General features: G+C 40.8%; 1 protein-coding gene across 2 annotated transcripts in view; it reads right to left on the bottom strand.

The window, feature by feature from the left end:
* Nucleotides 1-5,318: 5,318 nt before the first annotated feature.
* hk2 (hexokinase 2) overlaps nt 5,319-23,162 on the bottom strand; it is a 29,766-nt gene continuing 11,922 nt past the window's right edge. For both annotated transcript variants that reach the window (XM_035995300.1, XM_031300587.2), the window contains 11 exons: nt 20,806-20,967; nt 20,289-20,522; nt 19,672-19,976; nt 19,406-19,554; nt 17,141-17,260; nt 15,989-16,084; nt 14,945-15,044; nt 14,578-14,761; nt 11,801-11,956; nt 8,126-8,362; nt 5,319-6,573 (listed from right to left, as the gene is read on the bottom strand). In XM_035995300.1, coding sequence (XP_035851193.1) covers nt 6,429-6,573; nt 8,126-8,362; nt 11,801-11,956; nt 14,578-14,761; nt 14,945-15,044; nt 15,989-16,084; nt 17,141-17,260; nt 19,406-19,554; nt 19,672-19,976; nt 20,289-20,522; nt 20,806-20,967 — 1,888 coding nt within the window. In that variant the 3' untranslated portion in view covers nt 5,319-6,428. The remainder of the gene's footprint in view (nt 6,574-8,125; nt 8,363-11,800; nt 11,957-14,577; nt 14,762-14,944; nt 15,045-15,988; nt 16,085-17,140; nt 17,261-19,405; nt 19,555-19,671; nt 19,977-20,288; nt 20,523-20,805; nt 20,968-23,162) is intronic.

The following is a 23,162-nucleotide window of genomic DNA, read 5'->3' as shown; positions in this document are numbered from 1 at the left end:
TTTTCTTTTTGCATCGCTTCTTTTTTCGGGGTTTGCGTGCTTTTCTTTTTGCATCATTTTTTATTTGCAGTGCGTTTATGTATTTGGTTGTGTTGTGTGTATTTGCAGTGCGTTTATGTATTTGGTTGTGTTGTGTGTATTTGCAGCGCGTTTGCTGAATGCTGCACGTGTTGTCAAATTAATGACGTTGTTTTCTTAATTTGCTTGTGTTTTGTCTATTTGCATGTGTTTTCTTAAGTTGCAGGACGTCTGCCCCTGTCGACCACCGTACTGATCACTCGATGTGTACGGCTACATGCAGTGCCATCATTGGAAATACACCCACACTAATTATACATGCTTAATTTAATTATTTGCAAATTATTTGCAAATTATTTGCAACGCTCAGCCATCCGGTGATGGCTGAGCGTTACTGAGCAGCCTCCAAATGAGAGAGACGACGTAGATGTGACGTGAGCAACCTGTCTGAAAGTTGGAAGTCTTCTGGTAGCTGTGCCAAGAGAAATCTCAATCATTCCCAATCTAGCAGAGACGGAGAGCGTAGGTATATGTAAGGAGATAACATAGGCACAGGCTCATTATTGCTAACTAAAATGATAGTTAACATTAGTAATTAAACTTAAAAAAGCTAATCTAAGTCAAAACTGCCTGAGAGCTTCTCCTGTACTATACGGTAATTCCTCTACTATGCGACAGAAAGTCGCGTGGTTATGACACAATCGTTAGCCTATTTTTATAAAAACGTCTGCTATGGAGCCATAACGTGAGGTACAAGGTAATGGAGCCTTTTATACATTGTCGTGTTTCTTTAGAAATAAACAATGGACAAATAGAGTCTTTAAACGCTTCAGATGTAAAGTTATTCACTGTCAGAGTGACGTCAAAATGAATGGCAGTCAATGGGATGCTAACGTCGGGTGATCGTTTTGTAGCATCAAAATGGCGCCATAGGAGGTTCGAGCTCTGAAGCGAAGCTTACCCCCTGGGAAAACCCTGACGAACTTCCAGCAAATTTGAGATTTGCTCTGCAAGTCAGTCTGACCAAGAGCCCGTTCAAGCCCACTTCCAATTTTTCCAAATCGAGGCACCAATCACAAACGGGCAACACAAAGCAACAAAACACAGCCAAGCAATACTGATTGTAGCCATTTGTTGACACATGCAAACATACAGAGCAGCAATCAAGCAATAGGAAATAAATAAAATACAACAATCATGGCTGAGATCTTGATAAAATGTTAAAAGAAGCCGTTACAAGTTAGTAATATCCACGACATTCCACTTTCGTCATCGCTCCAGTGCCTCCGGAAATTCCACAGGATGTCCTGCTATTCGGCCGGATGTCTGTTACCTTCCGCTATCTTTGTGTTGGCGTTCTAACCTCCGGTGGATATATGAGGACTATGGTTAACTGCTCCTCAGATCTCTGCAGCGTAAATAAAGAAAGCTAGCTTACGTCCATCATTTATGTCAGCAGTATTTACATTTCTCACTCCATGATATTTTAAAAATGTATCACATTTTACCCACGAGACCCAACTTTTACCGTCTGTTGTGGTATCTCAAGACGATGAAATGAAATTCACACCGTCATACAAATAAAACATGTTTTTTGTAATCACACGTAGTTAGTATGAAGTTGTTTAGATGTTCCGTTCTTCTCTTGGAGGCAGCCGCACGGCAAAGCAACATAGTGGAGCATGGAGATGGTGTGGCAAGAAGAAATGTGAAACAAATGAGTGCACATGATGGAGAAAGCACAGCCATGAAGTCAAAAGGTGCACATATTGATTGAAAGCAGTTCCAGTAAATCTATTTAAGCAATTAAGTTCCTTCCACTGAACAGAGACCAACAGCGGTTCTAGGCCAACTTGTTGTTATTGTCACAGTCTATGTTTAATGACAACAGCAATGTACTGGCACTTTTTCTGTGGATAAAGGCTGGAGTCAACAAACAAGAGAGTTTATTTTGTTTTGTTGTCACACTTGCAAGCGAGCAGTTAACCTTGGCTCAAGAGGGCAAAGAACGTTTTGAAGCAGGCGGTTTGAATTCAGTGCATCAAAACGCCTCCGTGAACGGCAGACTGTACCTTGTTGTTCCTTAATCAGGCAACCTGCAGCTGCTGTATTTGATTAAATAACATTGGATACAAGCAGTGTTCTTGGAGATAATGATTTCTGCTTGCCAACAATGGCACACAAAGTTCATAGAAGGATAGTTATGTATTTCAATAGTACTTTTACATTACAGACAGTAATACTTGTATTTTCCCAACACAATTCCATCCTGAGCATATTGATGCTCAGAAACACATTTCAAAACCCTGCGAGTGATATCAAGAGTGAAAACCTTAATGAAAACATATCAGCAACATAATATTGGAATTAATATTAGACACTCATGGATTATAACATATCAACCCTTCCATTACACCAAAATGAACTAAAATCATACTTAGTAGGATTGCTTAATGGGTTTTTTTGTGTGGAAGCCCATAGGGGACTTAATTAAAAAATTATGTAAACCTGAAAATGAAAATGTAATTCCACAATAGCATTATAATTTGTGTATGTAAAAATGTAACATATGAAGTGTATGTGTTTTTGATTAAAAACAAAAATGCAATAATCCAATTTGCATTTTCACATACTCGTATGGGTGTTAAGTGACCATACTAAAATGAAAATAGAAAAGCTGTTACAGATTAAATTTTCAAAGGCTTGTCCAGCTGTCCAGTAAACAATATTTTAATGTTCAAATCAAATTTGAAAATCAAAATGCAATATGAACAATGTCGCCTAATTTTCCATGTATGCAAGCATGTATGTTGGTCACAATTCAAATTAAAATGCAATTTCTAACTATTTGAAAAGTAAAACTTCATTTGACATTTCAATTTAACCTGCTCTAGTGTTACCGGCAAGATTTTATTTTATAATACGCCTAAGAACCAGCTGACGCTTGTAGGTAGGTTCCCACGTGCACAGATACACCGTCTATTCCGCGAGCAAACAAGAGAGATTGATTCATGTTTGTTTGTTTTTTGCACTATATATACACATACGTACATACAATATATTTTACTTTGTACGTTTGTATATGCACTTTTGATATGGACAGTTTTGTGTGTAAATACTGTTCATGTACTTAAGTTCTTCAATTCAATTCAAACAACTATTTATCCCCAAACCGGTCACATAAAAGCAGACAAGAATAACACCATGGCAGTCATTCAATCAACCAAAGTGTCAGTGGAGTTAACCCAGGCAAGAGCAGCAAAGCACACACACAGGTTGTCAAAAAAAAAAAAAAAAGAAAAAAGATAAATAAAAAATAAATATCCAACAATAAAACCAACAAAAGAAATACATAAATCAAAGCATTATGCCTTCCCAGGATAACAAGCTCTGGATGTTACAGGTTGCTAGTCTGGCTATCACCAGACCAAGCTCAATCTTTTAAGATTGAACATTAGTCTGGTGAGTCTGCTCTGTATTTTCTGCTGCACAAGAGACGTGATCAACGGGCATAGTTCAAATGACTCTGTACGTAATTGGATAGTCCTTCAACCAATCAGACCAGGGTGATGTAGCAGCGACAGCGGCATCAACGGTTGCTGCGCTTCGGTGGCCGAATGTAAACAAAAAGCTGATCGTCATCATGTTAAACCCGCCAATAGCGTGCCAGGTGGATAAGCCAGTTTTGTGATTGGTTCCCGCAAATTTGTAATGGAAGCAGAATAGATAAACGTACAGGTTTCCAGCTTGAGCTGCAGGACAAAACCAGATCGCCGGCAGATCGGGCTGGGTTTACCCAGTCTAACAGGTTGCTGCCATAAGCAGCATTTAAAAGCCTAATGGCAGAAGGAATGACGGAATTCAAGTATCTGTTGGTTTTACATGCATCAAGTGAATTCTTTGTTGTCCTCGTCTGCCCTCTTGAGAAGTCCTGCAGCTGTCTGTGTACATAATGAAAAGCAAAGGGGAAAGTACACAGCCCTGAGGAGAGCCTGTATTCGAGGTGATAACTTTGGACATGTGACCAATTACAAAAACTTGCTAATTGCTAGAGAGTGACAGTTGCCAATTTTTAACCAGCTGATGCAAGTCATCTGGGAAGGTTTAACCACCAAGGTAGTCTCGCTTTGCCAGACCTTCCTCTACAGCGCTGTGGAGGAAGGTCTGGCTAGTCCATACAGCATTCTGGGATGAGAGAAAAACGTGATCTGGTTTATTGGCATTTCTTTAAACCAATCACAATCGGCGCTAAACTCCGCACGGAGCCGCTGCAAAACAGCCTCGGGAAGGAACTTGTTTTGGTGGAACGTGTACGTTCAAAGGTTGTTTTAGTCGTGTAACAGAAAACTCAGATTGGACAGATAGTCTAGCTAGCTGTCTGGATTTACCCTGCAGAGATCTGAGGAGCAGTTAACCATAGTCCTCACAAATCCACCGGAGTTTAAAATTACAACACAAAGAAAGTGGAAGGTAACGGATACCAGGCTGAAAAGACATGCATCCGACGGAATTTCCTACGACACCGGAGCAATCCCGGAAGAAGAATGTCGTGGATATATAGACTACCGGCAGGGAAACGCCAACCTCTGGGTACTGGCGCCATTCATCTGCATGTATGGCAGTACAGAAAATCTGCAGACTTTCCCCTAACTTAAGGGACAGGTCGGCGTGTAGCCACCCTCTTATTGTAGGTTTAACACTTTATATATTTAATTGCATGGGGTTCTGTATGTTTACAACGTGGATTCAACACACTTGAGGTGCTTCGGTCATTTGCCCCTGCTGGGCCTCATCATAAATCCTCAACCAAGACCTGTATTTTCCTCTAAACATCTATACTCTCAGCCAGCAAAACATGCAAAGCCGTATCATGCATTGTAAAATACTATCTAAACGGATTCTCTGGTAGTTGTATGTCTACTGCACAACTGTCTTTTCTCAAACCTCGGGGCACATCAAGGCATGCATCGATGCCCATGAGAAAGACATGGAGATGTGTGTGCTCACTCAAGCAGAGTGTGACCTGTTGCGATCTGATAGCTGCCGCAGCTGTAGCGATCATCTCAGGGATCCTGCCTTACATTCTCTCTCAGTCAGAGGGCTGAGCCATTTATAGTCTCTCTGTGGCATCCTGCTGTTTCTGTAATTGTTTATACTCAGCTTCTCTTATCTTCTTTTCAGCACGGACTGCGTATCTTTCTGCACAGACAAAAGTCATTTTTCTTGATTTTACATATTTATTTGACTGCTGTAATATTTGGCACGTGTACAAAGAAATAAAACAGCCTGATGACAATAGATTGAATGGACACATTTGTTTATTTGTACAACCATTTGAGGAATATCAGGCGGTTTGACAATCTCACTTTTCTCCAAATTGTGTCTCTCTAAGTATCCTATATCCTTAACTCATGTCATCTATGCCTACATGACAAAACCATGTATTACGTTAAACGTCGTTCCCATAACACGTTTTTCATATTCACCAAACAATTATTCTTATACACTGTTCTGTTTATAAACATTTCAGAGATAATTCTAAGATATAGCATTTCTATATTTTAGATCACTTTAGGAAGGCTGCATTGAGCAATGGACCGATGTAGTGGGTGGAAATTACAGGCAATCTAAGATTGTGATGATCACAATGATACGTATTAATTGAAATGACTGAACAATTGAATTCAAATTCAAAAGTGTTTTAGCAGCCATAAAATGAATATAAGCACAAACAATTACTTTCATAAATTACCCATCAAATTGCCCTGAGGCCCTGGAGCAAACTCGTATACTATATACTGTACGTTTTAATTTCTTTGAACTGTCAAACAACGTTTCTTTTCCTACACTGTATTGGTTTTTATACACCAAATTGTTTTTTTTTTAAATCGGTTTTCTTTTAAAACCTGATGATTTTATGACCTGTTTGAATTCACTGCCTTTGTGAAGCACTTTGTAACATGGATTTGAAAAAATGCTCTATAAATAAAGATTATCATTATTACTAAAACTGATATATGATTTGCTATGATACACATGTTGTCAGCAGGTAGGAAACCTGCAGGTGTGAAGGTGCAAATAAAAGGAGGGAGTGTATAGACAAAGAGCCCCACAGCTCGTAACAGTTATATTTCACAGAAGATGTAACCCTTCTCTAACACACTAACTAAACTGTAAGTTCTGACTCCATCCTATGCAATGTCAACTCACACCACAAATATTCAAAACAAACCAAAAACTTAGATGTACATATGTGTATGAACCCACACACAAAATAAGTCAGATTAAACATTTCAGTACTAAAGGTCTAAACTCAGGTCAAGGTGTAGACAACTTTATTTTGGTGACCTGGTACAGAAAATCAGTCATAGTAGCTTTGGGTTCTACCTGTCCACCAAAGTCTTGACGATTCAGTGCTGCCCGTCGCTCTTGATCCTACAGGCCACAGCTGTGATCAGTGCTGCTCCTTTCCCACTTCCATCCTCGGACTTGTGGAAAGTCACCTGGCACTGCGGCGCCAAATCCTGCAACGTCTCTTGCATGATGCTGGAGAAACTTCAGTAAGAGTGAGGAAGGAGAGAAAATTAAAAAGGTTTAGTGTTGAACAGGAGTTACATGAAAATCTCCCCCTCTAATATATGGTGCACACTTAGTACAGGGGTTCTACAGGTTTCCCCAAGTCAAATTTAAGACTTTTTAAGACCTTTTTAAGACCATAATGAATGAAATGTAAGACCTATATCACGACATCAAAAACAAAGTCAGATGTCAGAGTCCGGAAACATTGTCGGAAACAATTCCCCGATTTCCTCATTGGCATTATAGGACTAATGTCTAGATTGGCAGCAAATGTTAAGTTGCATGTTTACCATACCTAGAGATTGGCATGGTTTTATTTCAGTTAGCCTAATAGCTGGTTTGATTTGCATTGAGAGATGATCTTATGGAAAGTACCCCATGTCAATCTCTAGGTATGGTGAAGGGTATGTGATGATGTGAGGCTATTTTAATTCCAAAGGCCAAGGGAACTTTATCAGGATGCATAGTATCCTGGATCCATGAAATATCTGTCCTTTAAAAATAAAAATCTGCCTGCCTCTATGGGAATTTAACATATATATTATTATTATTTTACATATATATCTATACTTATGCCCCCTGTATTTTAAGAACATTTATTTGTTTATGATACATTATTCATTCACAAAGAAAATTGGTGTCCTTAAAGGTTGGATTTTTCCTAATTTTTTTTAAATTAAGGCATTGAGATCAATTTCCTAAAGATGATTTTTTTATTCCTCTTTTTAGTCAACTTTAGCATGGGTTCATAAACTTATGAGTGCCACTGTATTTGGAGTAGCAACAGAAAGAACTACAACACCACAGAATTAAAAACAAAAACATTCTAAAGGGCTGCGGAAGCATCAGTGGTGGCGTTACATGGACCTATTTTAAATTATTTAAGACCTAGAACACAATACTTCAGCGAATTTAAGACTTTTTAAGACCCTGCGAAACCCTGTCATTTGCATTATAGGACTAATGTCTAGATTGGCTGCAATATAAGTTACATGTTGGTCTCATATGTAGTCGTAATACAGCGAATTATATTTGGACTAGCGAAAGAAAAAACTCCACAGAATAAAAAAAAAAAATTCTAAAGCGCCGTGGGAACATTTCAATGAGCATTAGAGGTAGCATTACATTGACATAGGAACATTAAGACCTGTTTGTTTGTGGAACACAATACCTCAGCAAATTTTAGACTTTTTAAGACCTGGTGGAAACCCTGTAGTAGTAGAGTATGAATAAACATAAAGTAGCTGTGGTAACTCAAAAATTAAGAAAACTTGAAAATATCAGCACGCTCCTGATATGGATTTGACCTTCCTTATGGTCCTGCAAGTGGTCCATCAATTATGTTGATGACCTTCTGTAAGTCTGAGATGAGTCAAGGCCAGCTGCCAGAGCAGAGGAAAATATTTTCAATTAATAACACTAAGTTAGGACTTTAAAATCTATACTTCCGTGTCCTGAAAACCCAAGGCTCTGGTCAACTAATGCAGACTTGTTTATTACTTTGTGTTTGGACATGATTGCTCCTTACTGAGGGTGTGTCTTATAAAGGGTGCCGTCCACTCCCACGGTGATGGAAAGCTGATTCAGGTTGCGGTTCTGTCGTATCTTGTCGACCACAGCAGCTAAACCAGCACCACAGAGCTGAGCTGCACGGCGTGACACCAAACTGCACACTTCCTTCACCAGTACGGAGTCGTCACATGTGGAGCTGGTGAGGCCCAGGTGCTGCAGAATTGAGCGGATCTGTCGCATGGCCAGGCGGTCACTTTGGGGTCAGAGAGAATCAGGGTTATACACATGAGACAGCTCGTACTATGTATGTTAAGGACTTTCGTTGTTGCACTGATTTTCATTTATTTAAACTTGCTTTAAATGGGTGATATTACTGTAGGTTGAATGTCATTGTGCTGTTATGTAGACAAAACAATGTTAAACTGCACTTCATCCATATAAAAAAATGTTTTTATGCGATATTTAGCACTATCATGTTGACAATGTAAAGATGTGTGACCATGTGTCACTGATTTAGGCCTCCGGCGTCAGATTTATGTCATATATCGCAAGCGTGATAATACATGCTCCATCAGGCTCACAGTATTTCAGTAATATTTGGCACAATTTCTCAGTCATGAGATTTCTAAAATGAGACATTGTCTGTCCCAAAAGTAGAAGCACAATACCTCGGAAATCCCAAGAAATTTACTTGCTTAAATTTCCCCTTCAGGTACGTTTAAAAGTATGGTAAAAATACTCTTTTATGATTAATATTGTGTTTAACATGGTAACAATACAAAAACACTCAATTCAAAAAAAGGGACTGGAAGCACATCTACTCTTTCTTCCTCATTTAGAATTTCTAGATCTGGCCTCGTCTCGCCACGCTCCCAGGAAGTGTGCTGGGATTCAAAGCCAATTTCACATAGTGGCCAAACAATGGAATTACAACTTCTGTGTCTGTCACGTGATGCCATGAGGCCCAAAAAGACTTGTTTTCCATAGATTTACATGCAAAAGAGATGTATGTTAATCAGTGGATACATATACTTATACATACTGTATACTTTCATGGCTTTATGTGCTACTGATCAACTCTCTTGGGAATGACCGCTAAAAGAGCAGCGTGCATTAAGATGGCTAGAAACTGTGAAAACATCTCTCTACAAGTCAGTATAGTCAAGGTCAGACATTTTAGGGGACATTAACATGAGAAAAACTTATTTTTGAGTGGAGCGGGACTTTAAATAGCCTGGTAGCAGACTCTGGTACATTTCATTTGTACAAAGAGTGTGGCCACTCTCCATTGACAAGTATTAACTTCCTTGAAGGCGGGTACTCTGTTGAAGTTTAAAACTATTGGATCTGCCCAGAGCCACTCTGGATCTGCCATAACCAATCACTAACGTTTGGTCGTGACGTATGTCATGCGCATGTGCAACAAGAGGGGAGACCGACAACAATCGGCTTATATTTAGCATTAGCATCGCTAGCGATAGCCTTAGCCAACTCCTTCACCACTAACGGAGCGAGCTGGAAAATCAAACTTTTCCCGAACCCCGTGTGGAGGAGGGCCACAACATCATGGCCACCAACAAAACAAAAAACAAAAAGAAACAAAACAAAAAGATTGTTCTTGCTCGGGCTTTAACTTCTGGATATTCTGCAGCGTTGCCACAACTGACCGAATGGCTTCGCTCGCATCTTTCTAGTGCACGACCTCAACGTCATCGTTCTCAGCCACTCCCTCTGTTCGCTGATTGGACCGCCAAATATTTGGCCGGAGAAAACCCAAGAATATACCGCGAACCCAGACGGAGTACTGGAGGGAAATGAAAATTGAGCGAAAGTAAGTAGGAGGGCGGAGCCAGGCTAACCTTTAAGGTTAAACTTCAGCTATAGTCAAAATGCATTGGTCACATTTCAAGCAACACTAAATGCAACAAAAAATATGCATCAACCTATGGGTTCCCAACCTGGCCACTTCAGTGTATTACCATTACCTTACCATATCACATTTTACGGTTGTCCGTCGAATCGACGGTGTACCCTCGCAGACCCCTCTGCATCTACGCCGGACCCTACGCCGTAGCCTGACGTGCACCTCTCGAAAAATGTAACTACACGTCGCTCGGCCGTGGCTTGGTAGCGCTGGATTTCCCCTGACTCATTTCCTGGTTCTCCTTCTCCATAAACAACATGAAATCAAGGAGAGAGTTAACTTTTCCTGCTACAGATTTCCCACCTTGTTCAGAAAGCACAGGGGAGACACTTTGTTTCTCTCACTATGACTCTAGAGTCAGTACTCGCTCCAAAGCTAACCGCCGTCACTCTGTCGCTTCTCCCTCGCTCTATCACACACTCCCCAGATGCCGGCTCAACACACACACCAGCGCACAAGTAGAAACATCAGGCCACTTACGTAGGCTACGGCGAAAGCTCTGCGTGGAGCCTCTGCAGGACCATAAAAAGGCCTTTAGTCTGGTATACACTGTTTACCCTGCTGCTATTAATCACACCACTGTCACTATCTTTACCATGTCAGTGGTCTCCAAAAACTTTACTCTATAGTTTCTTACTCATTCTGTTTCCATTTATGCACCTCCTGTTATTTATTTGTTACTGTATATACTTTATTTCTGTTGCTTCTGTTGTACAACCGCAAAAACCAAATGTTCCCTTGTTTATTTCGCTGGGGATCAATAAAGGTGTATTTTATCATTTAGTCTACTCCTGCACTAGGTTGGTGTGTCCATTTGCACCATTTTTGGTATTTTGTACCCACATGGTTGAATGCAATTAAGTCCCTTCAGATAAAAACTGAGCGAAATTACTGTAATGCAATTATCTAACTAGAAATCGAGGACCATCTGTTTGTGTTTGTGTGTGTGTGTGTGTGTGTATGTGTGTGTGTGTGTGTGTGTGTGCGTGCGTGCATGCGGTAGAACTTTGCTAGAAAAGAGAAAGTGAGCTCAGTAACTTTTTTCCTGAATAAGAAAGGGCCTAAGAAAAGCTGCAGCTTGTTAGAAATCTGTTGTTTAATAAAAAAAAACCAAAAAAAAACAGACACTATAACATATTAAGTTGCAGAAGATTCACCACTGCTAAACAGAAAGCAGAAGACAACGTCATGTAGTAGTACAATGTTTTCCTCTAAAGTATAAGTATGCATATACTAATTGCTTGGGGGGCCTTCTGTAAGTTATTTTGGGGTACAATGGTTCTGGAGAAAGCTATAAGCAGCAATACCACAGGCCAAGCAATCGGCTTGTTCACAGTCACGTTTTGAATGGGCACTGCACTAGTGTCAATCTAATACGGAAGCCGTCAGATGGTGTGTTGTCTTGGCTGAGCACCAACCAACTTGTTTCCTTGTGATTGGCACTGTTTGTATTCAACAAATCATAGTTTTAGAATAAAGATTGACATTTTTTAAATAATGCCTTCATGGCGCTTGAACCTGCTGTCTGTGGCTAGTGGATGCCACACTTGTAATCACCAATTTGACTAATGTGATCTCATTAATAGCTTTGGCACATCTTTAATGCCCAGTTTTGTTTGAGGCTTTGAGATTTAACTGCAAAGTGTCACAGTTTTTTTTCAATTCTCACTGTTTTTATTTTAGCTGTGGTAAGTGACCACAGTTACAATGGTAAACAAAACAAAGATGAGCTAAAGAGAGCCACTGAGACTAGTCTGTAATACTCACCTTTCAATCTGTGACAGGAATTTTGTCTCGAAGATGCACCGGGTCTTGAGTCGCTCGGACAGTTTGCCTCGGAACAGTAAGCCCTTGGCAGTAAAATCCATGAGCACATTCCTCACTATCTCCCCCAGGTACATGCCGCTGATCATCTTCTCATACCTCAGAGAAAGAGACACACAAACTAAAAACTTTCCACAGCAACACATTGGTTACATTTGCAATATTCACATTTACAATAGTATTTACTAGTTCTATCATACTATAAACATTTATTTTATTGTGGGAAGACAGAGAAAATGTGCTTCTTTTTGGTGGCTCTTTGGTGCAGGGGTAATACAAAAGCATCCGAACAGCATGAAAACCAAGGCACTCTTGTTGAAGAAAATCTTAAAAAGCCTTTATTGATGCGGCTAATGCTATTTTATTTTCTTCAACAAGAGTGCCTTGGTTTTCATGCTGTTCTGATACTATTTATTTAATCAAACGAAATAGCTCTAACTTTATTTTAATGAATGAAAGTTCAGACAGCAAACAAAGATGTGTCGTTAGCCGAGTTCTAACACAGGTGGGTTTAGTGGACATGTCATAGCAGGAGAAGCACAGGTGTATTCAATAACTTTAATGATGGCTGCATTCCACTTAGGTGAGGCCCTGGCTCACTAGAATACCTTACTGGGACACTTAAATGGAACTGAGCCATTGTTGATGTTATTAACTACACCTGTGCTTTCTCTACTATGCCAAGTCAAAATGTCTGCTGTGTCAGGGGCTGCAATCAATTATGCCCATTGATAACAGCTGCTATCATCAATGTTCTCCCTGATATGTCATAGAGACATTTTCATAACAGACAGTCCAGACAAGCTTCTTTCAAGAGGAAAAACCAACTGCTCCAACTAATAATAATAATGTGGTTCTTACTGTAATTCCATCAATCAAGGCACAGGAAGCATACAAAAGACACTGTCTGCATCATATGTGTAGTGCTATTTCTTTAAGTAACAGAGTGAACCTACTACTACTAAATTATGGCTTGGTTCGAAGGTTAGGCTATGTAACCACTGTTCCTACTGTGGCAAGTTTACATAAATTGTGGTCAACTATAAATTTAAAATGAGAGGGTGGTTTGCTGCTCTTTCATCATTACGAGTTGACAGTTGGCTATATAGACTGGGAAAAATGTCATTCACTGTGCTGCTCAAACACCACCACGGCAGCTACTGGCAACTTTTAGGGTGGAATGTTTTTTTGATCCTCAATGAGAGTCTGTATCCTTTTGTTTGGCTGATGGGCCATTAACACATCACCCCTCTCCACCTCTACAGTGCTGCGTAATGTCCATAGCAGCAAGGACACACAACCCCCCCCCACACACTATTCACAGCCAGATAGCTTATCTAACAGCTTGAACAAATCTGGTGTACTCTTAGGAGTGTACAGTAAAATGGGCTATTTTAGAAAAAAATATTTTCACGCTGCCACCCGACGCAGTAATAGTCCGGTCATTTGCTCGGTGTGTCGTTCAGTTCAGTGAACAGTTAACACAAAACCTAAGAGGTTTCTGTGAGCTACTCACTTTCTGTGAGCTAAATAATATTGTATTTGGTTCTATCTGATCTGAGTTTTAATAGCGTATAACCTGCACTGTACAACCTAAAAAGCATGAAACACAAATGCTGAAACATCGTAATAAATTTCAGCATTTTTATTTTGGCAAGTAAAATAAATGGTAAATATAATCACGGTGCAAATGATTACATGACAATAAGTCTCCTCAGCATTTCAATTTGTCTCTATCTCTCTGTGTGCGGTTGTTCAGGTCAGTCGGACTGGCTTCTCCTGAGAAATGTGATTGATTCCATTATTTTCTGGCTAATAGAGTCACATGCCTTGGCAACGTGTATGTCATCTCCCTTTAGTGTACAACCAAACTACAGTGACATACTAGTTAAAGCCACCAAAGATAAATGCCTTGCAAGTATGTAACAGAGTTGGTGAGACACAGGTGGGCAGAGTAAAAAGCAAAGTTTGAATAAACTGTGACCTAGAAGGAAAATCAGAGGGGGGCAACAATCCAAAAATCTGCTGTGCATTGAATCAATATAAACATAAATTACAGCTTATTATTTACTGCTGAAATAAAACTGATGCAGCTCATGCAACAATCTGTACCATGGGTGAACCTCAACTGCAACAACAGTGGAATAAAATAACTGTCTTTGGATTGACAGCATCATCGATCTGCCCAAATTGGCTGGGAGGTGTTGGCAGTGGCTGGTGGTGTCTGTGTTGCCATAGGCACATAGGCAGGTGACATAAGCTGGGGGAGTTTCTTTGTGCCTCTGGGTTTAGACGCTGCTCTACTACAGTGCTTCTTTTCTTATCCTCAATTCTTTGAAAATAATTTCTTTAACTAAAGTGACTAAAATGTTGCATTCAACTACCATTAATTGTAACATTAATGCAAATACTGCCCAAACTCTGGGTACATAATGGAATAAACTAACTAAATGTACATACTTTTTTTTACATTTTAGATAACACGTTACAGTGCTAAATAGACAGCTCCCATAAAGAGCAATTTACACAGATCTTTTAATTTGATGCACAATTCTTTTTTTACAGAAATGATGTGAAGGGCTCCAGCTTTTCTCTGTCGCTAGTGGCTGTCTCAGACTGTCTGTCCTTGCACCCTCTCGCTTATCACTAGTGTATACTGTATTTCTGACTACATGTGATGCTGACATAATTTAATATGTCATTAATGACCCAACCAATACCTCTGTTTCCCAGGATTGTTAGAGCAATCATCCACAATGCGATCAAACTGGGTGCAGAAGTCATCAAGTTCGCCATTGTCACCAAATGCTCCCCACTCCATGTTGACACACATACAGCCGTCATCACCCTCCACCAGTTCAATGTTCTGCATTTCCTCCATGTAACAGGCATTGGTCCCCGTGCCTGAGTTAAAGACAGATGGAAAGGTATTACTGGAAGTACTGTCATGTCATGTCAAGTTGACAACCAGAGAGACTAAGACAAAAAAATCACTTGTTTGCTCACATTGAATTGATTATAATGTTTAAAATGGCACAATGAGACTTCCACCTTCCAGAGAGGAAGGTGAGGGGTTGACAGACTCACCTACGATGAGTCCCACTTTACATTTGGGGTCCTCATAGCTGCAGGTCATCATGGTTCCCACTGTGTCATTAACGACCGCCACAAAGCTCAAGTCAAATTCCTGGAATCAGTGATAAAGTGAATCTATTATACTAGAAACATACAGTAGTAGCCTAATTGTTTGCACCAATAACCACCTATGCTTTCAATCCAGAGTCCTAAAAATAGCAGATCTGTAGTTTCAAGTAGTTACATATTAAATGTGCTGAGATTCTTCATGTCGTTCAGCCTCTTGCACTCATATCACCAGAGAACAGGAGGTGACTTTGTAAATACATTTTACTCTGAGGTCACTTTAGCTTTAGAGAACGAGATGATTTTATTATTGTCCTAAGGCAAGTATACAAAATGCATATTTACATTACTTTTTAATTTCTGTTGTTTTTTTGAACTATGATAATCTTTAGTACCTGAGCCAGACCCCATAACAATGGAATATATGAAGATGCTGCATTATGCACAGGTTCAAGGGGGATCCTGGGCTTAAACTGAAACCCTGAGTGAGCGTTCAGAATAAGAACAAATATATACACTGTACATGTAACCAATAGAGGTTTCTTTATTAAGCCCTTCAGATGCAACATTTAATAAAATGGTGTATTGTATGGGACAATATAAAGAAAGTAAAAAGGTTATATTTCGCTGTTTGCAACCTGAGATCTAAGGGAAATAAAGGAGAAAACAAAGAAAGAGGGGGAAGTGGCTGGTGGTGTCTGTGTTGCCATAGGGACATAGGCAGGTGACATAAGCTGGGGGAGTTTCTTTGTGCCTCTGGGTTTAGACGCTGCTCTACTACAGTGCTTCTTGAAACAGAAAACAAAGAAAGAGGGGGAATATAGCTGTAGATAAATAACTTGCACCGATATAGATAAAACCTTTATCTAGAAAAACAGAATTCAAGATCAGTGTGGCCATTTCAACTCGGTCTCTCTTGGGTATACTTTTTTATTATATTCTTCAAGTGCCAACATTCACAGGCAATGTACTTGTGATGCGTTTACTGACCTTTCTGCGGCGGACAGCATCTTTAAGTAACGTGATAACGTCTTGTCCCTCACAGCCGCTGGCTTTGAAACCCTTTGTCCACCTTAGAAGAATGCCCTGGACAAATGACAGTAGTGGTTTGTCTGTGTGACTTTGTTAATTATTAATAATAATAATAATAATTTATACTTTATTAATCCCGCAAGGGAAATTACAATGTGATCACTCTGTTATTATACATATTACAAACAGGCCTGAATTACACACACATGCTCAGTACCTATGCCTTACTCCAGTCCACCACCATATTTTGGTCCGTATGGGGACTTGAACCAACAACCCAATATAATGGGACTTATTTTAAAGGCACAGGTAAAAAGTGGTAGCAGGGTTTGGCCTTGTGGTTCCCCAGAGCTTAGTAAGCATTTGCTTGAGTTAGAGACTTTGTGTAGACAAAGATTACTTTGCAGGGAATCGGCTTTTAACCAAACATGACAAATAACTGCTGTCCGCTGAATCTTAGCATACTTAGCATACTTGATGAATGTTCCATTTGGTGGGCTGTCCTCTGCCTTAGCCTACTATTTTTAAACTGGAAAAACAAGGCAGCTTTCACAATCACTTAGATAATCCACCAAAACATGTTTCTTATATGAAGCCATGGCTGAATCTTTTCTAATTTCAGACATTAGAAATCTAAAAGGTAGTGATTCAGGGTTTAGTTTAAATGCATAGTGTAGAGCTTCTCATTGTTGTCATCGGCTAATCCATACTCCCAATTGTTCAGTGATCTATATCTATATCCTTCTTTCTAAACTCATGCTGATGAAAACCACAGGCTTACTTCACTGCAGTTAAAATACAAGCCCTGGGAACAAACGGTTATTGTTTCTGCCAACTTGAAGCTGCAGTGGGTGGAACGGAAAAAAACCCGGCAGGATTTGAAGTGAGACCTCTTCCTGCTGCTCTCCCTCTCGCCTCTCTGTAGCACAGCCCACTTAAATTACAATATGCTGAAAGATTATCGTGGAATTTTTGCCAAGAACAAATTGCCTACAACTTATTGTATTCACACCTGAAGTTCAGGAAAATGTGCAAAAATACAGGTAGATTCATTATGTTATAATTTTAATGCTAGTTGTACACTTAAATGCATAATGAATCAAGCATTACCTCATCCAGTTTGCTTTGATGACAGGGGAAGGAGAATGTAAATCCCAGAGGTAAGGATGCTCCACTCATGCCCATGTATTCCAGAAAGTCGTTGATGCAGTACACAATGTGGCTGAAAAGCTGGCACATGAGAGACAGGAAGTGTAAAATACTTAAAGCTTAAGGCTCCTATCTAGCACCCGACGCAGCGCAGCACAAAGCCCGACGCAAGTGTCTTTGCTAGTTTAAGACTGACACAGTTGTCAATTTCCCGTCCAGCGCCCGCGTCATTTAAATAGCAAATGCATCTGCGCCCATTTTTGCGCCCATGGGCGTGCTGGTCTTACAGGAAGGTGTGTTCAGGTGCATTCTTCATGTATTGCTATCTTGAGGCAGTAGGAAGTGATCGCGCCATTGACCAACAAAAACCTGGTCTAATATCAATAGCGCAGCATTTCATTGTTATTTTAACAGCAAATTAGTAAAATGTGCCTAGGATCATGCACAGTGAGCACACTATGCTTGTTACACACACAGGCACGCACAGCAGCACACATACATGCAAAAGATTACAAATATAAATATTACGTTGCAAATCCACCAGCATAATAGCAATGCTCCAAGGTCCAAACGCGCCTGGCTTTTAAAGGGAATGGAAGATGATCTCTGATTGGTTTATTGCATGTTACGCCCAAAACACACCTACGAATTAATGAAGACACCAAGTACAACCCTTATGAACCATGCGCCCGACGAACGGACCCTTTTTTTCCGCCGTCAAACTAGCAAAAGTGGATTTGGACACGCCCTAAACGCACCTGCGCCAGGCGCTTCACGCCATGCGCTTAGATCGTTAAAATAGGGCTCATAGTGTGTAGTTGCTGTCTCCCCCATAGGGAATTCTAAGTAATGACAACAAAACTGTCGGCGCTTCCACATGATACAAGCCTTTGGTGATCGCGCATCTTGAATGTAACGGACGTTCATTAAAGGTCCCATGACATGATGCTCTTTGGATGCTTTTATATAGGCCCATAATACTGTATCTGAAGTCTCTTTTATATAGACCTTAGTGGTCCCATAATACTGTATCTGAATTCTCTTTTATATAGACCTTAGTGGTCCCCTAATACTGTATCTGAAGTCTCTTTTATATAGACCTTAGTGGTCCCCTAATACTGTATCTGAAGTCTCTTTTATATAGACCTTAGTGGTCCCCTAATACTGTATCTGAATTCTCTTTTATATAGACCTTAGTGGTCCCCTAATACTGTATCTGAATTCTCTTTTATATAGACCTTAGTGGTCCCCTAATACTGTATCTGAAGTCTCTTTTATATAGGCCTTAGTGGTCCCCTAATACTGTATCTGAAGTCTCTTTTATATAGGCCTTAGTGGTCCCCTAATACTGTATCTGAATTCTCTTTTATATAGACCTTAGTGGTCCCCTAATACTGTATCTGAAGTCTCTTTTATATAGGTCTTAGTGGAGACCTATATAACACATAAATAAAAATGTGTTGCTTGTAATCATTAGGGCTGGAACCGAATAGTCGTTCGATGGTTAGGTATTTGATTTTCAATTTTACAATTCGAATATTCGTTTCTTTTGAAAAAACACGCATGCAGGCTGAAATTCACTGTGGTGTTTTATCAGTTTAAGCTGCTTGCTAAATGTCTGCTAATTTATGTAGCACTATGTCGTCCATCTCTGGCAAAAACGCAGGTCTTTCCTGCTGTGGACAATCATGTAACGTTAACCGGCTATCAGACTCGTCAGTCACGGCGTGCGAGTCCTGTAACATTAAGTGTAAAAAACGTTTTACACACTATAAAAAGGTAAAAAACAAAACACATGCACTGAACTGCCCAGGATTTGTGTAACAACAGGCGACTGTGTCCTGCATAACAAAGCAGTCACTTCATCTCTCACTTCGTCGTTTTCTCTCTTTTTCCATGAAATAAAGCTGCCTTTAAGTGCGGTCGGAAATGTTGGTTTCCCCCGCCGCTGCCGCTACCACAGAAGCTACAAATAATTGCTTTTGAAAAGTACCGAAGCTCAAAAAATGGTATTGGGGACAGCCCTAGTAATCATGCATTTAAACAGATACTTCACAATTCACACTTCACAATTTATGACACCCTTTTGTCAGAGGGCCAGTTTCAAACATTGAAAGAGATGATTTAACTTCACAAACATGACAGAGGTCTCTTAATTCCATCCTTTCAGTTGCTGTAATCACTTATGTAAAATACTAAAGTACTTCAACCCCAGTGATGTTTTACCTCTTCCCCTGTGCCCTGCATAGTCTCCTGTGGAATAGTGTAGATCTTGTGGTGCATGTCCACATTGTGTCTCTTTCCACTTCGCACGCGCACCAGCAGTACCCGAAAGCTGGAGCCCCCAAGGTCCAAAGCCAAGAAGTCGCCATGCTCTGATGAGGACAATAAAGACAAGAATCCCGAACACATACATGAAAGCATTATAGAGAAGAGACAACTGAACTCAATAACAAGTCAAGTGGAATGTCTGTTTTTCAACTAAAAGCTACCTGTTCCATCCGGTGTGGCTCTAACATAGGTGGGAAGCATCTTGACGCTTGCCTGCTCATGGGCTTGCTTCGACAGGCCTCGCACCATCTCCTCACTCATTCGCCTCTTTACTTCCAGCAGCTGTTCACGGCTTAAACGCAAGGTGTCGAGAATGCGCTGACGCTCAGCATGTTGAGCGGCAAGGCGGTAGGCTACTGCTGTTACCATGGCTGCACCCTTCCCACTGCCACACTGCGACTGCAAAAAACGCACATCACAGTCCGGCACAAGTCGCCTTACCATCTTGTGGAGCCTTCTGGAAAACCTAGGAAAAGGAGATACATTTTGTCAAATCTGTGTTGTTTTGTAATCACTTTAGTTATGCAATTTCTCTTGCACAGACAAGCTCATTAAAGTTTAAAGGTATAGAAATGCTGATTTCTGCCATGTTATGTATGATTTACTACTTAAAATGCAATGACATAAGTCATTACAAGTGTAGAACGTTGAGTTGGGAATATAAAAAAAACTAACAAACTACCTACAGTGTGTGCTTTCCTGTTTTGGTTGTTTGTAGCTCAAGTGTATTTGTGTGAGATACACCAAGGCAGACGTGATGGTGTTCAGGAACACTTACTCTGGATGACTCTTGTAAACAGAGCCGTCCACGCCAATAGTCGTACGCAGCTTCTCAGCTGCTTTGTTATCCCGAATCTGCCGCAGCACTGCCACTAGAGTGGCAGCACACAAGTGTGCGGCCCGTGTAGATACTATCTGACACACCCTCTGAGTGGATATGCAGTCCTCAACCAACGGGTCCAGACCCAGGCCCCGGAGCACCTTCTCTGCACTCGCCAGGCCTTCCTCATCTCTGCAGGTAAAGCAGAATAAAAATCACATTCACTATGAATTTGACTGCTCAGTGTGGTTCTGAACAGGGTAGGCAGTTAAGAAAATACATGGATGGATATGTATGTATGTGTGTGTGTGTACACACATACACACATATCCATCCATGTATTTTCTTACTATGCAGCTGTACCATCACTGCATCTGACTCTCTCTCACACACACACACACACACACACACACACACACACACACACACACACACACACACACACACACACACACACACACACACACACACTAACTTGTCATTCTCAATGGCATAGATGTAGCTGGTGTTGAAGCTTCCTGTGGTGAGGAGCTCTGCTGTAGTCTTGCCCTGGAACAGCAGCTGCTCTTTGGTCATTTTCACCAGGATTAGACGCACCAGTTCCCCCATGTACAGGCCACTGATCATCTTCTCAAACCTACACGCCAAAAAAAAAAGAGAGGATCAAAATATTGTCATATTTCTGTACCTACACGTACAAACAAAAATTCAGCTAACAGCCTAGCAGATGCTGATCTCTGACATAAGTGATGTTTCAGTAAGGACACCTCCTGACATATGTCTTTGGTGAAACTTGATGTGTGTGTTTCGCCGCTTACCTCTGCTGAGATTGTTGTTGACTTTCCTGTTTCTACTACTTGTCACTCAAAGTGTGTCACCGCTGCTGGTTTATGACCGCCAGACCCTGTTAAGTATCTGTAATTCTGCGGAGAAAGTGCCGATCTACGGCTCTGGCAGACAGTCAAATACGGCGCCGCCTTTTGTGGCGTCCATACCGGCCTATCTACAGCGTCAACCCTGCCTTCGACTCCGCAACAATCGCCGCAGGAGACGTGGCAAGAGAGGTGGAGTTCGTGTCAGGCTCAGAGCTTACCTGGCCTCATCCTCCACATGCGATCCAGGCCATCCATGTGTTGGGTTTTCTGCGGAGTTCATTGGCTTCAATCTGCGGCGTTCTCCTGTATACAGTTACCGGTGGCTCCGGTCGACTGTACCTGATTCCGGGCGCCCACTCCCCCTACTGCTGGAACGTGAAGCGCTCCAAGCGAGGCTGCATGCACGGGAATCTCCGCCCGCTCAATCATGCTTCCTTACAGACTGAACGGCGTTCAATTCGCATGGCGCTGATCAACACCAGATCACTCACGAATAAGACTTTTATCCTCAATTACTTTTTTATGACCAATGCTCTGGACTTTCTTTTGTTGACTGGCTGTAACCAGGTGACAACAGCGCCTTCTCGGAGCTCCTTCCCCCCGGCTGTTCTTTCCACAACTCCCCGCGCATGTCAGGTCGAGGCCGTGGGCTGGCCACTCTTTTCAAGGATGAGTACAGTTGCAGATTATTACCTGCATTCTGTTATACTACTTTTGAACTTCAGCTGTTTGTGGCTGATCTGGATTCTCCTGTGTTGTGTGCAGTTATTTATCGCCCACCAAAACTCAACAAGGATTTTATATGCAAGTTTTCTGAGTTCTTAGCTGATGTTGTTCCAAAATACGACAAGCTCCTGGTGTGTGGGGATTTCAATATTCATGTTTGTTGTCCCTCAAACCTATTTGCTAATGATTTTAAAACTCTTTTGGCCTTAATCAATGTGTGGAAAGGCCGACACATCATCTAGGCCACACCTTGGATCTCATCATCTCCTATGGGCTTTCAGTTTCACTCAGTGAAATAACACAAACTGCTATCTCAGATCACTTCCCCATCAGGTTTGAAATCAGTGTTCCTCCACCTGCTAGTAAGCCTGTATCCTCAGCTTCTAGGTGCCGCTGCATCACCTCCTCTTCAGCTAGATAGTTTGCTTCTGCATTCAGTTCTATGTCATGAATGGTCTGGTCTCTCCCTCTTCCCCAGATAACATTCTCTCTGTGTTCCATTCCACAAGCATGGAAATCCTAGACTCTACTGCCCCTCATCGGACTAAAACTATTAAACCTAAGGCGGACCCCTGGCTAAATGACACCACAAGAGCCCTTAGGCAACACTGCAGACAAGCTTTGTTTTTTCTGGATGACTTATTAATTTCCTTGTGTGAATGAGTCACTCTTTTAATTTTGTAACCGTCAGTGCAAGTCACACTGGCCAATGTCAATTTAAGGAATTGCACACCTCTAATCTGTTCCATTATTCTACACAGCACTGGATTTTACAGCAACCCTGTATTTCCTGCACCTTATTTTCATTTGTTTAATCATGAACTCTCATGCAAACAGCATCACTTTGGATGGCTTCTATACAGTCCAGTTCAGTTTGTTTTCAATCTTAATTGTCCTACGAGAGGCTTTTGTTTTCAGCAAGGCAGCATAGAAACATAACACATAAGTACACTAATTTAATGAATTCAAAAGTACACATACAATCATGCACTGACAAAACCTGCAATAATTGACTTTATTTAATACTATTTTTTCAATCTATAGTGTGTGGGTGTACCTGTTCTCGCCATCTGTGTAAACTGATTTATCATCTGCATGTATTGAATTTATGGTAACTGCTAATGTGCTTTGACTTCTTCTCAGCTGGCTACATAATGAGCCTTATTGACTAAACAGTGCAAAAAAAACTAAGAGAATCCAGAAATTAAAGTCAGGAACTATAAATTGAATA

This window comes from Sander lucioperca, chromosome 2, assembly GCF_008315115.2.
Source record: "Sander lucioperca isolate FBNREF2018 chromosome 2, SLUC_FBN_1.2, whole genome shotgun sequence".
NCBI classification, from domain to species: domain Eukaryota; kingdom Metazoa; phylum Chordata; class Actinopteri; order Perciformes; family Percidae; genus Sander; species Sander lucioperca.
This window is presented reverse-complemented; position numbering and strand designations above follow the sequence as displayed.